Genomic DNA, 17811 nt, shown 5'->3' on the forward strand with positions numbered 1-17811 from the left:
GTTGAAGTCTTTTTCATTTGATTGATGATAGACTTTCCACAAGAAAAACCACTTTAAGAACTGTGTAACTAGAAAAATGTATGGATAGGAAACTGTAAACCAGCTCTTCTGCTGGTTCGTGACTCTTGCTATCGTTTGTTTCTAGTGTTGTTGTAAACAACATCTTGGCTTCATTATGTTGCCTTTTGTAGATATCTGATCCATGCATGATCTATGAACAGTACTTGTGAATTGATTAGAACAGGGCAAGTTGAAGAGCTCTTCTGGCTAAGAAACTGTTTGAGCTATGTTTGTTATTTTCCCATTGTTACCTAAAAAGCTATCTGAAAGACAGTGTATTTATAGTTATGGCAGATCTGGTAATTAAAAATGTAAGTCACAGGATGCAATCATAAGTGTGGCAGAAAACCTATGCAGTGCTTGACTTTAAGACTTGAGGATTAACAACTGAATTAGTAAACTTCCATTACAATAACTGCATTAATACCTACCTTCACCCAAGGGCATGTAATTAATTTTACCATTGATCTTAGTGATACCCTTTTCGAGAGATTGGTAGAAAGATGGTTATCATCATGATCATCGTTCTGGTTCAGAGAAGTTGTTTCAAACCAATGAAATTGTAATCCTTGAAAATTATTCTGGACTAGTGTGACTTCTTGTGTCAGTCTTCAGATAAATAGATTGTTCATAGATTTTAAAACAAATCCCCTAGCTAGTCCCTGTGTGCAGAGAAAACTTCCATGGGTGCTAAGCAAAAGGCAACAGCCATGGTTTGTCTTCAGATGAATGTATTTGTTATTTGAACCTAGCATGAAAACCATGTAGAGAAAGTATCATTCACTCATTGGATGTTATAGCAGTATAAGCATTTAATTTAGCTCCTGTTTCTTTCAATTCTATAAGATATTTAGGCTCATGTTTCTGTGATTCCTACCTAAATTAGGTGCCTAGAACAAAAGCTATGACCTTTCTTTTGTGTATTTTATTGAGAATGTGTCTGTCAATATGGCTGATAGACCTGGGCTGGATGCCAGGTGCCCACCAAAGTCACTCTATTACTCCCCTCCTCAGTTGTGCAGGGAAAGAAAATGATGACAGAAGGCTTGTGGGTCAAGAAAAGTGCAGGGAGAAATCTCTCAGCAATTACTGTCACTGGCAAAAGAGACTCAATTTGAGGAAATGACTTTAATTTATTGCCAATCAAATCGGAGGAGGGTAATGAGAAATAAAAGCTACATCATAAAAGACATTCCCCCCCCATCCCTCCCTTTTCCTGCACTTAACTTCACTCCCAATTTTCTCTATGTCCTCTGGCCCCAGCAGTGCAGGAGGATGGGAAATGGGAACGGTGCAGTTCATCACAGGTTGTCTCTGCTGCTCCTTCTTCCTCACACTCTTCTTCTGCTCCAGCACAGGTCATTTCAGCAGGGTCCAATCCTTCAGGAACAGAATGATCCAATGTGGGTTTCCTCTGGGGTAACAAGTCCTGCCAGCAAACCTGCATCAGTATGAGTTTCCCATGGGGTCACAGACTTCTTTGGTCGTCCATCTGCTCCAGCAGAGGGTCTTCCATGGGCTGAGGGTGGATCTCTGCTCCCCTGTGGACCTCCATAGACTGCAGAGTGACAGCTGCTGTAGTGCCACATGGCCAAAGTGCCACAGCCACTCCTGTAGTGCTCACATGGCCAAACCCTTGCCGCATAAACACAGTACACCGAGATACTTGGAGATCTTGCCATTGACTTGAAGATACTTGGATCACCCTTCTGTTATAATACTTTCTGTTACTTATTTACGCCAAAAACCACATTGTGAGGAGAGCAGACAAGCCTTGTTGCAAGAGCTGGTTAGTAGTTGAACACTTAAAAAACAAAAACATAACATAAAAAAAAAATTCAGCACAGAAGGGCAGCTCCTGCAAAATGAACATTCTTTTGTGGAAATTTTTACTTTAAGATGCACTCTGATTTCTTTTTAGCAAAGGGCATCATGTGACTAAAATGTCCTGTAAAAGATTTAGAGCAGTCTAGGAGCTTAGTCTGTTGGCAAAGAATAAAAGGATGAATACACCTTAAGATCATGTGAATTTAAGAACATATACGAAGTACCTCATCCAAAGGCCAAATTCAATTCCAGTGTCTCGCCACTTTAACAGTGCCTAGTAATGGCCACAAGAAGAGGAGTTGTGTAGAGTTTGTATAGAACAGTGCCTCACTGGTATATATTTCTTGTGGCAGTGTGTATTTTAGTGCTTTACTACTTTAATTACTACACTATGGAATTGCACATGTGTAAATGCAATTTAATGGCAAACTAACTTATAATAATCTTTGATTTGGTTCAGAATAGATTCATTCCAGTTAAGGATGCTGAAAAAATTTGTTTTATTAAAAAATAGAACTGTTTCTTAACAGCTGCATCTTCAGAAATTTTAATTGCTTTATTTTTATTGCAATACAGGTTGAAAAGTAATGTTGAAATACCAACGTTTATTTTTATGGGGGAAAAACCCCAAAACTTTGCTTAACTCCATGTATTATACACTGTTTAATATATAACAGATTGTATTAGGCATCAAAGTAAAATGGGGATGCACCCTTTCTAAAGCAAACAAGGCCCATATTTATGATGATTGATGACATTTTCGTATGGTATTGTAGGAAAAAAATACTTTATTTTTAAACTACTTTTGGCATTTTCCTACAACATGTAGTACATTTGCTAAACATATGAAGAGCTTCACATAAATAGATTTAAAATTAGGAGTGCTTTATTTTGGAACATTTTGAGGCCACTTCTTTTTTTAAACTGCAGTTTTTTCAATTACTGTCTTTTTGATCTGTCATATGATATTTGGAATGCTGCAAATCAGTGGAATATGTCTGAGACATTGGTTTAGCACAGTAAGTTTTCACCTTTGAAGAATTTTGTTTGAGTTAAATCAAACCGGGAAAATTAGAGTTATTTGTGGGCATTTACCTTCACTGAGATCTTCCCTAATGAGAAATTTATCATAAAGAATGCAGAAAATAGTATGTTGTCCTAGAAGCACATGCTGTAGTAAATGTAAGGGTGCAGATTTTGGCCCTGAAAGAAAGGTGTGTAGCAGAACAGCATGAAAAAATATCCATACTGCTAGCTCCTTATGTGTCTCTTTGTTTTTCTTTTATGTATAAAAGCCAATAGAATCAACTATCTACAAAGAGAAATATTCCTACAAGCTATGTGCCAAAAACTCAACCATGCAATAGTGGAATGTACGTGAGATTATTTGTGCATGAAAGAATGCAAAGTATTGACGAAAATACCCTAGCCCACCCTCCTATGTCCTGGTTAAGTCAATGTCAACAGAAGAACCCACCAGAAGAGGCAAAGAGTGAACTTTCTTGGCATTATACAAATGATGTGGGCTGATTAAAAAAAAAGTGGTGAAAAGGAAAAAATTATGCCCATTTCTGTGGAGGGCAATAGTGTGACATTTATTCACTCAAATTTAGATGATCAACCCTTTTCTTTGCTAGAGACTGCATGGGTCTCAGAGCACAGGATATATTTACTGTACTTTATGTTCTCAGTTAACCAATAGAAAAGAAGAAAGTGGCAGGTCACACCAAGGGAGCAGACAGCTGTGGTACAGTGTTAGAATGAACGTAGCAGGGAAGTGTGTGCAGTAGAAAATCAGCCCATGTAAATGAAGGGCAGCATCTGGAATGTTTTGTAATGTTCTTAATACAAGAACAGTAAATATATCTTGTTTAGCTTATAGCAGGCTTCATTCTGTGTCTGTCCTGATGTTTTTTCTAGAGTACCTTCAAAGAAAGGTTTTAACCATCCGTGGCTACCATGGCAGTTGAGTTGTGTTACCAGGTTGTGCAGTGAGCTTTTTTTGGATCTAGAGGCTGGCAGCTTGATTGAAAAGGTCCTTGATTAAATAGACATTTTTGAAAAACTTCGATAAGTAAGCGAGGAAAGGGGACCTGTTGAGAAGGTGTGGCAGGGCTGGAGCTGAGCAGATTATGGGGGGAGGTCTCTGTCTTTGAAAATACAGCAATTCACCAGGACAAAGTCCTGCCTGCTTACTGATGCAAGCTTCGATTTCTGGATGGACTCGTGCTTGTGTGAGAGTGTTTGCTTTGTACACAGTCAGACAGCAAATGCACTCTGAGTTACTATTAGGTCAGGTGAAAGGAAATAAACCAGGGCAGAAACAAAGGAAATCTCCTTGTAACAGTGAATTCTATCTCTTCAGTTATCTGTTCTACTGAAAAAGTAGAATTTTCAGAAAGGATTTTTGTGGTGTTGCTTGTTTGTGGTTTTTTAAGGGAATAATTATTTAAATATGTAACAAAACAAAATAGACTTCGGGAGCACCTGATCTTCTAAACTGGCAAACTGTGGTTCTCTAGGAATGTAAAATTTTGCATCCCTAATTACAAGACTTTGTTTAAAAAGCACTTTTTATAAAAGAAAACAGCCTAGATGATACAAAACCATTCTAGTGCTAAACTCATGCTTTCTTTTACTTGATATTAGAGGCTGATGCTCAGGTGGGTGTTCTGTTTGTGACTAATGGAACTGCTGTAAGTAGAAATTTGTATTTTATGTGTTGATGAATACTTCTTAGCTCACTAAAACTCTCTGTAATCTATAGTATTTGAAACAGTAGCGTCATGCTTCTGGGGGAGCTGCAGTGTTAAAACTGCTTATGTTAGTTTATAGATCCAGGTACTGGATTGTTATGTGCATACTCCATGGCCAGACTTTCATGTGGTAAGCAAATTCTTGTGATTAAACACAGTATGTTTGTGTAGTATTGGTTGTAGACACTAAGTCCTTTTATAGCTATTTCTCTTTCTAAGAGGCAAACTATGAATTGAGCACAAGAATTTGTTACAGAGGGGCTGGTGTTGAAAGCATCTGCAGTGCAGGCATGTGAAACCTGTAATGTATAAATGTAGCTAGAAGATTGGTATGTGTTCAATCAGTTATTTATTACAAAAACATTCAAACAATGAATATTTTCAAACTGAAGAAGTCCTCTTGCTGAAATGCAAACCAGCATTAGAAGCATTAAATTAAGCTTTTTAAAGACTTTTCATGTGAGGTGAAGCTATGTGTATTACAGTAGGTAGATTGTAAATAACAATTTAATTCCTTCCTTCCCCTGGCTGTTGTTAAAGCAGCTGTTCAGTGTATTTGGCAGTGTTGCTGTGGTTACTATCAAGAATGCAGCTTCACTAAAAAAAGTGCATTTTAAGTACAGGTGAAATGCAAAAGCTGGAACTGGTATGCAGTGCCAAGATGACAGCATAGGCAATGAGTGGGACAAATTTAAATAGAAATGTCAAGCAGAAACACTATCATTCTTCCTTAAAAAAATGCTAATTTTAATGTTAATTCAAAATGCTCACCTCCTAACTGCAATTATCTTCTGGAGGATCACACTATCTGTGCTTATATTGATGTTTTTTCTGACATTTAAAAAGCAAAGTTGTGCATGCACCCCTGCACTGGGAAGCTGCTGAGTTAGGGTGGGTGCTCTGGGCAGATCAGTGGGTCAGCTCTGACCTGCACAGTAGTGAACAGCAGGTACAGTGGCAGCTTTGGAGGTGAACTGGGGTGAGGAACTGTTTGGACCTTTTGACCATCTGCTTGTTGTCTGAGCTGTGTCAGGTGATGCCAGCTGGCTCATCCTAGGTTATTTGCTGAAGAAATAGTGCCATCATTTAAAGTTTGTTAGGGTGTTTGGTTTCAAGGGCTTAGGTAAAACCACTGGTAACTGTTGATTTGATTCCTCTTGCCATGTTCTAAAGTTGTTTTTTTATTTCATGAACAATTACATAATATTAGAAGCTATTTAAGTATGCATACTTATGCAATCCAGACTTTGTTGCTGAAGTTAGTGCATCCTGATTTTTATCTTTGCAGCACTTGACCAAATGTGGAAAACATTTGGTTTACCTACAAATGCCTATAAATGTAGGGCTGATTTTTGTTTTGCTTATGGGAGAACCCTGTGCAAAGCAGGTTTTCAGAGTGCTCAGATGGAGATGTGTGTGGAAATCCTGTCGGGTTTACCAGTATGATATTTTCCCATACAAAAAGTTATTTTGGTGAGTGAGCCTACTTTGGTGCTGGATGCTGTGATTAGATTAGGACTGAACACAGGATCATGAATATAATAAAACAAGTGTTTTAAAAAATCATTAAATGTGGGTTCCTGTCTCCTGCCTTCAAATGTTGAGAAATGGCAGTTAACCCCCTCATGGATTAGTGTTCCCCTCCACAAAAATAAGAACAACAAAATCCAATGAGAAATTTTGCCATTGCTAGAGGATGGGGGTGGGGTGGCAGAGACTCCTGTCCTTCATTAGTGCATTTGCACTTTCTGGGCAAATAGGCACAAAGTGAAGAGCAAGGCTTCCTGGAAGATCCTGCCCTACCATATACAGTGAGTGAGGAAGTATGAAGCAGGTGAAAGAGCTGGCAGTCATGATTTTGCCTTCAATAGTACTATTTCTCCCCATACATTCAGTGCTCCAAACCACGGCAATGATTTCTGCTAGCCCCTGAGCACAGATTGTTCTGCAGCAAAACATCTGTGAATTCCAGCATGGCTGTGCTGACCTGCCTTGGAGCAGAGCTGTTCCCAGACCACAACCTGCAGTGGCAGTTGCTGACATGCATCCAGCATTGCAGGTTCTGCCTGAAATCTGTATCCAGATCATATCCAGGCAGCAGGCAGTCTGTGTGTCATGCTTTTGATTTATAAGGGTCGGGATCTGCAATCAGTTACGCCCATGTGGATCTAGTAAAAAAATGAGATTGCCTAGGTGTGAATGAGGCTGGGTGTTAATGCTTCTTCCAGTGTGTAATTATAGGATTGTTCACCTGTGAAGCAGAATTGATTCCAGCTCTCTCTCATGCAGAATAAGGAATTAACTAGGGATAAAATCTTCAAAGCACTGCAGTGGTATAAATATTAATTTGAAAAATGGAAATTAAATGTTTTTAAAGGCAGCAGATATTCATTTATATGGTGAGTCAAGCTGCAAGAAATGTGTCCCTTTTCTTGAAGTTGACCTACTCTTTGTGGTCCCCTGTTGGGAGCTTTGGTAAAACATTCCTTGCAGAGGAGCTGTCTCATTATTCCCTTTTCATTGTCCATTTTTATAGAAACTATTTTTCATAATGGAAGAACATATTCTGTACTGCAGCAACCTGATTGTCTTTCAAGTTCTCTGAAGCCTTGAATTACAGGCTGCAAATGATTGCGGCAATAACAATAACAAAATTGGGAAGAAAGGAAAACCATGATTCATGTTCAGCCAGTTACTGAATGAGAGATGCCTCTGAGTTTTGCACACTGAACCTGTGACTTTGACAGTTCCTGCGCCTTGAAACTTCTCCATACTTCTGCCTTTGCAGTGTAGTGCTCAGGCACCTCCTGTTCCGTGCTTGGTACGCAAGCCGCAGATGGAATGCACCCAGCCAGCCTGCTTTCAGGTGTGCTGGCAGCTGCTTTTGGCCCAAGTGGTCCTGACTGTCCATTTCAGTCACAGTCTGCTGTTTTACCTAATCATACAGAAAGTGAAATCCAAGATGCTGCTTTCTTCTGCAGCTTCTTTCCCATCATGTGGTGCCGTAATAGATCCTAATGAGGCATGTTCACCAACATATGGCTGAGCTATCTCAAATGTCTCTATAGATTATGTATCAGCAGATGCAAAGCTAATGCCCCGTCCTACAAATGGTGAAAGAAGCAGAATGCACACAGTTAAAAGTCAAAATGGGTTATTAAATTTCTGCATACTACAGTTTTTCAGGTTGGAGGGAACCATATGGAAAACACATACTTTTTACTTGGTTTCTGCCCTTGTTCTCATGGTGTCCCTAGTTCTGCAAAAGAGAGCTGAATTGGCAAGGCATACTTGCCTATTCCCCTTTTTCCCTATGACACAGCAAAAGAATGAAGAAGGAAAGCAAAGTCTTTTATTAATTTTCTTTTTGCTTTCTGTGACTGAACTGGCATGGAGTGTGCTGCAATGTGTCTAGGTCAGCAGAGAAGGAGCTTTGATTCTGAAATATTTCTGTTCAACAGGTCTTCAGAGCTCCTGGAGTGGAGCTCTGTTTGCTCCACCCTTTGCTAAAGGATGTTCTGGAGTTTTTAGTTTCTGCTCTGAGAGTAAGATTTTCAGTTTGATGCTTTTCTGTAGAAGTTTTCCAGTTCCCACATTACTCTTGAGGTATCTAAAACGAGAAGGACATTTATATCCTTGTCAATAGAAAAATATCCAGTTGGAAAATTAGTAACATACAGCCTATTTGATTGGTTTAAATTAATTGGGCAGAAATTATGTTAAAAATCCATGTGTACATGTTTATCTTCTGGAGAAATATAGTTAAACCCCTTTTTCCATCAAGCTATTATTGCTCAGATTACCTCAGGAAATACCAGAAGTCTATGTCCTTGAAGGACTACTTTGTTGAGCTGCTGAAGTAATCATAGAACTCAACCATCAAAAAAAAAAAAAATTTAAAAGCCCAAATAAGGTTGTTTCTTAGAATTGCATCAGTTGCAATTCTAAGTTGCATCTCATTAGCAAAGAAGCTGAATCAGTACTGAACCCTGAATCTATGTGTATGTATCACTGCTGAGCTTTTAGTGTGGTTTGTCACACTGGAATAAGCTTCCCTTTTGTTGGTGAAAAGTGTTTTCCCTTCATCCTAAAGACCCTTTTACTTCATTTTAAGCATGTCAAGACAGTTTATTATAGTTTCCTAGCAGCATATTTGGAAAGTATACTGCATGCACATTTGAGTATTTTAAGAATTTTATTTCCTTTCCATTATTCTGCTTAAAAATGGATTGTAGAAAATTCACCCTAAATTCTGAGAAGGTATATTCTTATCGAATCATCCATTGATTCTCCTAAGGCACTTTGAGCAAACTCTAGTTTTACCCTGTCTAACCACTAAATGTCCAACTTGAATGGCAGATATCATCCCTACTAAACTTGTCTTGATAGCCAGGAAATTATAAAGGTAGCCCAAAGTTTAAAGGTTTGGTTTTACTGAACTGCCAGACCTTCTGTGTCTTCACCAGCTTCTACAAAAAAACTAGGTGATTTCTTAAAAATATCTCTAGGTATGTAAAAGTTGTCCCTGTTAGTTGAATTACTTGAGTTTACTGCAATTTTACTACTTAACACACTGTGATTCTAGCATTTAGTGTATATTTAGTTAGACGCACTCATTGCTAAGAAAAATTTTCTTGCATTTGGTAACCTTTCATCTTTATTTTCATGATGAAAAATTTACTTCACAAATAGATTATTCTGAGGAATGTGCTTCCAAAGTGCTGTATTTTGGGACTGGACATTGTATTTTCTTTTCAAATAATTACTTAATAAAGTTCATATAAAATGTAATTGTTAGCAGCTTGCAAATTCAATGGACCTTAGAATTCACTATTAAGGGGTATTTTGACAGAAACTTGTGATCAGACTGCAGGTGATTTCTTTCCAGATACTTTCCACAGAGCCCCCTGCTCCTAAGATGTATATTTTGGAACTTTGACTCCTTTTGTGTGTATATTTTATTTCATGAGTAACTTAATCAGAATGTCTCTACAGCATGTTTGAAATAACATTAACTTTACCATTTGCAGAGATAAATTAATCTTCTGAAACAATACGTGTTTTCCACCCTGATGCATTTCCAAATTGGTATTCACTATTAGTAGTAGTAAAATTTAGCACTGTTAAAGATTTAACTGAGTCTAAAATTAGATTTTATAAAATGTTTCTAAATTACAATTATGGACACGGTGTTTTGAAACAGAACTTGCTGTCTTTCAGTGGCTCACTGAATGGTAAAGATCACATAGTATGAAAATAGCTTGGCTCTCAAAAGTTGAATTGGGAGTGCTGATTTTTTTCTACATGGTCTGGCCTTGACAACCTGCTGAATTTTATCTTACGTCTGTCTTAAGTGCTATTTTATTTCTGTGTACTCTCAGGAATTATTTACCTGACCTCAGCTCTTGGCCACCTGGCACATTCAGCATTCTTCCTGACTGTTTCTGCACGGGATGGGGGTGGCCTTTCCTCTGCCAGCAATGCAGCTGTCACAGTAAATGTCCTTCAGACTGTTTTGGCCCCTGCCATATTTGAGAGATCCCGGTATAGCTTTGCTGTTCCAGAAGATGCACCTGAAGACAGTGTGATTGGCACTGTAAAGGCCAGAGAGCCTCCAAGTAAGTCACATTCTCAGTCAGAGATTATGTTGTATTTTTGTTGTGGCCATTAACTGGAAATAGCTGTAGATTATTTTTTTTCCCATAAACCTCTGTGTTATTCATTCAGTTTGTCAAGCATTAAATAGAATTTATCTTTGGTATTTACAGCAACTGGTGTAATGGCTGATTTATCAGGATACTCTTTAGAACAGTTGGAGAATTTTGGTACTCTCCTTGGTGGTCCACAGAGATTGGCAATGGCCTCCATTTTCTTCCTGATGGATTTCTATAATTGTAAATAAGGAGATAGGAAGCCTGCTGTGAAAGTTTAAGTAAGTGTGACGGACTTTAACTCAGGTTAAAGTGTTAGCCATGCAGGGCAAATTTCAGAGCAATACTTAAAATCGGAGAGTATTCAGAAGTTTCTGAGGATCTGCAAGAAGTGCTCCTGGCCACCCCTCAAAAAAACAAACCAGAACCAACCAACCAAACACAACCTCACATTGTCTCAAATGAAGTGAAGAAGTCCAGATGAATGTTTGCAGGACCTTTGGAAAATATATTTAATCCATCTGGTTTTGTTATCATTTCTAAATGGAAATGGATTAGCTCCTGACAGTCCTTGGTCATAAAGAGCCCTGTCCTGAGAGCTGTACATACTTGGTTCCTATGCAGAGCAGTGGGACTTGTGAGTCCACATAACAGCCTGATGATGCATCTCTAAATGTAAGGTGGTAGGTGGCAAGGTTTCATACAGGCTTCATTAGTTAGGTCCTCCCATTTCTTTCTTTTGGGAAGAACTGTCCTCAGAGTGGAGATAGCACCCAGTGCGTGGCCTTGATAGAAAGCCTGAATCTTTAGACAGCTTGTTCTTAAGGTAGCATCTGATGTATAAATGTTACAAGAATTCACCCATGAACAGCAAGTTTAATAAAATACATTTTTTTTCAGGGAACTGCCACCTGTTTCGTTCCTTGCTGTAATGAATGCCTGTGTGTAGTGAAATTGCTCCCACAAGAGTAATTTATAGGTGTGTTTTTTCTGTATTTTAGATCAGGGAGAAACAAGAGGCTATTATGTGATTTTTCTCTATAGAGTTTTATAATACCAGTGTGATGAAAATCAAAGAGTGCAGAAGTGGACAAACTGTGTGGATTCATATTTTACTGAAGGGCTCCAGGGATGGGAAGAAGGAAGCATAAAAAGCCCAAGAATGTCAAACATCTGTGTAGCTTACATTTATTCCATTGAATTTAACAGCATGCATTCTCCCCAGATGTTCTTGCCAATGTTTATGTTATCACTTCCATTTTTTTGTTGTTACACTTTTTGTTGCTGTTTCCATTTCTAGATTCTCTAGAAGTGGTTTCTTACAGAATTTGCTCCGGTGATCCGCATGGGAAGTTCTCTATCGACCCCCAGTTTGGCATTATCCGCACCAAGAAACAGCTTGACCATGAAGCTCAGTCTGTTGTGGTGCTCACTGTTCAATCTCAGCTGGGTGACTCCCCCATCTACAGCAGCACTCAAGTCAACATATCTGTGACAGACATCAATGACAACCCCCCTGTGTTTCTTTCCAAATCTGATAAGGTAGCCATCTCACATACCCAGCCTCCTGGTACTGCTGTCTACATTGCTCATGCAGAAGATAAAGACAGTGGCCTAAATGGGGCAATCAAATACAGTATTGCAAACAAGCAGTCAGATGCATTTAGCATTGATCCAAGCCTCGGAGTGGTAAACCTTACCAGGACAGTGGTGGCAGAAAAGCAGCAGCAATATACTCTACAAGTAGCAGCCGAAGACTGCGGGAGTCCTCCTCTGACTTCCTTGCTGATGTTGACAGTGGTTATTGAAGAGCAGAAGATGGGCCCTACTTTGGTCTTCCAAAGCTTGGTGTATCAAGTAGAAGTCAGTGAAGCTACCTCTCCAGGTGCCCAAATCCTTCAGGTTCAAGCCCACTCCCTTGATCCACACAGTGTTACCTCCAATCTGACATATTCCTTAGAGCCTAGCACTGATTCCATTGCATTTGGAATCAGCTCTGATACTGGCTGGATTTATCTTCAGAAATATTTGAACTATGAATGCGCACAGGTGCTGAGTTTTAGAGCTTTGGTCAGCACGTCTGAGGATGCAAACCTTCGGCAAAATGCAAGTACATCTATAATAGTTAACGTCCTGGATGAAAATGATCATTCTCCCATGTTTTTGCGTGAGAGCTACTTCTTTGAAATTGAGGAAAATCCGATTCCCAGTGGTGTGGTTGGCACCATTAGAGCTGTTGACAAAGACTCAGGAAGAAATGGACAGCTTTCCTATTTCCTCTTGTCTGATGGAAAGTATTTCAAGATGAATTCCAACACAGGTAGCATTTTATGATTTGTAATCTGCCTAATATTGCTTTTGGAAAGCAGCCTTCCCTAAGGGTATGGAAGTAAAGTATAAAGCTTCCAGAAACTACTGTGATCCTTTTGGGTTGATATATGAATATTTTAACTCAGAGTGTCACAATTTGGGGAATGAAATAAACCCAATATATTTTTATGAAGAATGGACTGGCCCTTAGGAATTTTTTTTCATGAATTTGTTCAGGTCACTTGGTCATAAGTTTTGGTGTTTGGCTGAAACAAATTAAAGGAAGAAGTTTTAAATTATAGCTTCAATAGTTCATATGAGAAAAATTTTTGCCTGTGATCAAGTAGAGTTGAAAAGTACAAATCTGCCATAAGTAACTATAAATGTACTTATGAAGTTAGACAAAGTGATTTAAAATACTTGTGAATGCTTCTGTAACTGACATCAAAACTGAGTTCATATTATATGCGGCATCAAAGAGCTCAAATTGGCTGAGAGAAATTTTTCACAGCATAGGGCGTACTCTGCAGTGAATCCCAAATGCCTCAGGTAATAGGGGTTATGTCTACACAGTATAACACCAGAGCATGGAGAGCCTAAAGGAAGGGAATTCTTCAAGGGATACAGGCACCATAAATAATCCAGTTTAGCAAAATGCTTTGTAGGAAGTGATGATCTACTGTTTAAAATTTCTATTTCCAGATGTCCAGTCCCCATGGGGAATGAAAAGGCTTTTCCAGAATTTCTCTGTATGAATCTCAAAATAAAAGCAGCTTTTGAGTACACTTATGGAACTTTACAGGCAAACAGAATACTGGGAATTAACCAAGAAGGTTTTTAAAAACTGTGTGGTTACCTGTGTGATAAGCTTTGGTCAACCACAAATCTCCGGCTAAGCAGAAAGGGAGAATATTGGTCAGATTTATTTGCTGGGTTTACCAGAATGTATGAGAGACATAAGGGTTTATGATTAATGTACATAATTAATAAAGGCCCCTTGTCAGCACTTAAACCCCTGTGCTCATGTGTTATCTGTCCTGGAGTGTGGTGAAGGCCAGATGGATTTCTCTGAAAGGTCAGCACTTTGGTTCATACTGTTTTATACCTTTGCTCTGGGGTACCCAGTGTACAGTAAAACGTGTCAGTAGGCCACTAAAGTACATATGCAAAACGGTGGTTGACAGAATGTTTCTGCAGGATGGGGTTTGAAAAGCTGAGGTTTTCGTGTTGATGATCAGGTTATCAGAGGGCACTTATCATTATTTCACATTAAATTAAATGCATAATTGCACGCACTAAGAAGAGTGCTAGCACACAGTAAACACCCAACTCTATTTCTCCCCCCTTTGGCTGTCAGGTGAAATCATAAACTGGGTGGCACTGGACCGCGAGGAGCAGGCGCATCACGAGCTGCGGGTGCTGGTGACGGACGCGGGACAGCCCCAGCGCAGTGCCACAGCCGCCGTGCACATCGCCGTGCGCGACCGCAATGATCACGCGCCGCGCTTCCCACAGGGGACGCTGCGCCGGCAGGTGGGGCAGAGCACTGTGCTTCCCGCAGGGGGCGCTGTGCTGACAGGTGGGGCAGGGCACAGCACCGTGCTTCCTGCAGGGGGCGCTGTGCCAACAGATGGGGCAGAGCACTGCACTGTGCTTCCCACAGGGGGCACTGTGCTGACAGGTGGGGCGGGGCACTGCACTGTGCTTCCCGCAGGGGGCGCTGTGCTGGCAGGTGGGGCAGGGCACGGTGCAGCGCTGCCCCGTGGCCGCACCACACACTGCGGGTCCTCCCAAACCGGGGCGCTGCGCACTGCCAGATCTAAAGGGTTGCACGAGCCTAACTCTGTTCACGTGTGCACTGGAATCCCTTTTGGTTTCTGATCTCTGAGTTTGCCATAGTAAAGATGTTTGAGTTAGTGTTCTATGCAGACTGTGACAGAGGGTTGCTGGAACTCTGTTGTTTAACTATCTCCTGAAATGCTCATTGCACACTCTAAATATTACTGAAATGGAAAATAGTGCAGCAGCTAAACTCTTGTGTTATGGCATGGGATTTGTTTTAAGATGACTTTATCCGTGTATAATTTCAAATCATATATGAACTGCTTGGTGACAGGTTTTGGAAGGGCAGCCGTCGGGGACACTTGTTGCCGCCATCTTTGCAAAAGACTTCGATTCTGGAAACAACAGTGTTGTCTTATATTCAATAGAATCAGGTAAGAACTTCAAGGGTTAATTAATACAAAAAGGTACATTAAAATAACTAGCATTTTAGAAAAGCCATGTATCATACAAGATTTCATGTTTATTTTGTGTCAGGTAGAATAAAGCTGCCTTTGTAAATAGGAATCAGCACCACCATGTGTCTTCCAAAGTATTTAAGGAAGTGTAAGCAGCTACCTTTCCTCCCTTTGCTCTCTGCCCCATCTTTCATGTGGTTTGGTTGCTTCTGTGGTTGGCCAGAAAGTGTTCAAGCAGCTCTCAGAAAAGACTAGGACCGTGATCTTTTATTGTACAGTTTAGTATTTCAGTCAGTTTAACATCTTAAAGGAAAAATGAACTCACTTTTCCCATGACCATTTGAAAATTTTCCTGCTAAAATAACAGTTTGTGACGGTCTGAGACAGGGATCAAAGGAATCAGCAGATAATCTGGACAAACAATGAGGTTTGTGGTTTTTAGTTCGGGTTTCACCCTTTGTTTAACAGTGTGTTAACCTGACATAGCGTGGCCCCTTAAAAACACTTCCCTTAAGTTTTCCCCATAATTCCTGCAGTTCACTTCTGGGGTAAGTGGTAGGATCCAGTTTTGTTTGCAGTGAAATTAATAACAGAGCAGTCCCAAGTTAGAACATGAGTGGGACTGGGACATTAATACTGGTAGGAGACATAGATGTGATATCTGGATTTGCCGCATACCACTTGCTATGCTTCCATAAACGTGAGAACTCCATCTATAACCAGGAAGGAAAACAGGTCTGTTCCTCCTGCTTTCCTTCACTATTGCTTCAAAACAGTAAGAGTTCCCAGGAACAGGACCATTTCTTTTTTGTTTGGTTTCTGTTCTGTTCTACCAGTTTTATGTAATCAATACTTTTTAAACTTGGGATTCGTAATCTATGGTAATTTGCATGTAGATCTTACAGTTTCATCAGAGCAAGAAAACATTATTCCCTTAATTTCAATATAAATGACTGCCTAGTCCAGAGGGAATTGGATGGTATCTTAGACTTCTGCATAGTGAGTAAGAATATTTTGCACAAAAAAAGTTCCACAGGGGATGAGCAGTGTGCAACCCTTTGTTGAAGAGTGATAGCCAGGCAATACAGTAAGTGTTTTTCAAGGGTCTCTGCCTGTTCATGTATCTAACTATATCCCCTTCCTTCAAACAGCATAATGGATTTTCTTACTGGCTTCACTGTATAGCCCCCAGAGGGGAGTAAGTAAGAGTTCAAATTATAAAAATGACTAGCATCACAAAGTATGACTGGTCTTGCAAAAGCTGTTCCTGGAAAGAACAAAAACATAAAAACAGCAGCAAACACACCCCCATCTCCCCCCCATTTCAAATGCAAAACACCACTAAAAATCCCTCCCAGCCTTGGAACTAGATATTTTTCTGATAAACAAATCCAGAAACAGCTGAGCTTCTCTGATCCTAATTTTTGTTCATGTTAGTTGGCTCACAACCTTTAACATCTGGTCTTCTGTTTCATGGTGAAGTTTTTGCCTGGTTTATATTTAAAATAGTATTTTTTTGTTTTGGGACACTGTTCAGCACTTAAATATGAAGAAGAAACATGATCTGATTTACAGCCATGTTTGTTAAACAGAGAGACAGCAGGTTAATTGGAGAACTCCATGCAGACCAGTGCTCTATTCTTCAGTCATGGGGCTGACGCAACATGGAGAGCTGCGAGTGTCAGTGTCAGCTGTTAAGCTTGTACATGTTGCTGGGTAACTTTTAATGTTCTTGAGATCTTAAAGAAAGTTCAAGATAGGAGCAATATATATTGAGCTATGTAGAAATGTTAATGATAAATGCCAACAAAATACATCAGGGCAAATCTGTAAAAGAACTATGAGGTTTACTCACCAGTTAAATTTTAGGTTGGAGGGAAGTGTTTCCTTCAAAATGCCCCTTCCTCTTCCTGGAAAATCAAAGCAAACCATGCTTTAAAAATGTATATACATCAAAGTGGATGATCATATGACCCTTCTTCCACTTCTGTGTTATCACTAACTTGAGTTAAATCCCAGCTGTGTGTACTCTTTATTCCTTAGTGATGCTGGCAGTCAGAAAGTGATTTGCCTGGTCTGCTTTATGACTGTCAGTAGGATATAGTATATCATTTATAACAGAAATTAGCATGTATTTATAGGGTATCTGGAGCTACTGCCTTGTGTGTTAAGTCTAGCATTGACAGAGGCTTTTACAGTTATATTTGGAGCAATTATGTGAATGCAACATTAGCCCTTGACTACACAAGTGCCAAGAGAGGCCTAGTTACACTGCTAACATGCACAAATTGGCAAGTGCTGCCCCTGTGTCTGTGAAGAAGTCCTTGTTCTCCAGAATGACTTGCAAGCAGCGTGCAGGGAGCATTCACAGACCTGCAGAGGGCTACATTTCTGCATAAGCCCTCATCATGTTCAGGTTCTTTGGGAGCCATGGCCTTGCCTTCCTCTTTTCCGTTAAAGGAAACAACTTGTCCATGATCTCAAAGGAGAAGGACATGGTCCGGGCACTAAGTATTTTAACGCCTAGGAAAGAAATAGTTGTTCAGGAAATTAGGTAAAAATACTTACAGCTAACTATGACTGTGTGCTGAGGTCACTAATCTCTGAGAAATCTCTAGTGTTATTTTCTGTCTGCTTTCTGGGCCATTTTCCCTAAATGCCAGTTTCTGTAAGGCCTGAATGTTCAGCCAGCCAAAATTCACAGTAACGTATTGCTTGGTATTTCTCAGGGCACCATTGTTTTTTTCTTATTGGTTCTAAACTACAATTTCTCTGAATATCTTTGAGACCACAGAGCTGAAAGAGTGTCTGAGTTGTGGAGAACCTCATATAAATGAAAGTCTGGCCAACAGCTGGACAAGACAGAGGTGAAAAATTTAGTTGTAAAAACATATGTATTTATTGGCAGGTTACTTTTGCAAGCTCAAGAAGAGGCTGGAGCCATTGGAGTCTAGTTTTTGAGAGAGT

At 39.8% G+C, this 17811-nt stretch overlaps 1 protein-coding gene across 3 annotated transcripts in view; it reads left to right on the forward strand.

Moving 5' to 3' along the window:
- LOC135446670 (protocadherin-23-like) overlaps positions 1 to 17811 on the forward strand; it is an 85694-nt gene that overhangs the window by 33746 nt on the left and 34137 nt on the right. For all 3 annotated transcript variants that reach the window (XM_064710809.1, XM_064710811.1, XM_064710810.1), the window contains exons 4-7: positions 10025 to 10261; positions 11595 to 12614; positions 13962 to 14137; positions 14721 to 14820. In XM_064710809.1, the coding sequence (XP_064566879.1) occupies positions 10025 to 10261; positions 11595 to 12614; positions 13962 to 14137; positions 14721 to 14820 (1533 nt within the window). The remainder of the gene's footprint in view (positions 1 to 10024; positions 10262 to 11594; positions 12615 to 13961; positions 14138 to 14720; positions 14821 to 17811) is intronic.

This window comes from Zonotrichia leucophrys, chromosome 4, assembly GCF_028769735.1.
Source record: "Zonotrichia leucophrys gambelii isolate GWCS_2022_RI chromosome 4, RI_Zleu_2.0, whole genome shotgun sequence".
In the NCBI taxonomy this organism is placed as follows: domain Eukaryota; kingdom Metazoa; phylum Chordata; class Aves; order Passeriformes; family Passerellidae; genus Zonotrichia; species Zonotrichia leucophrys.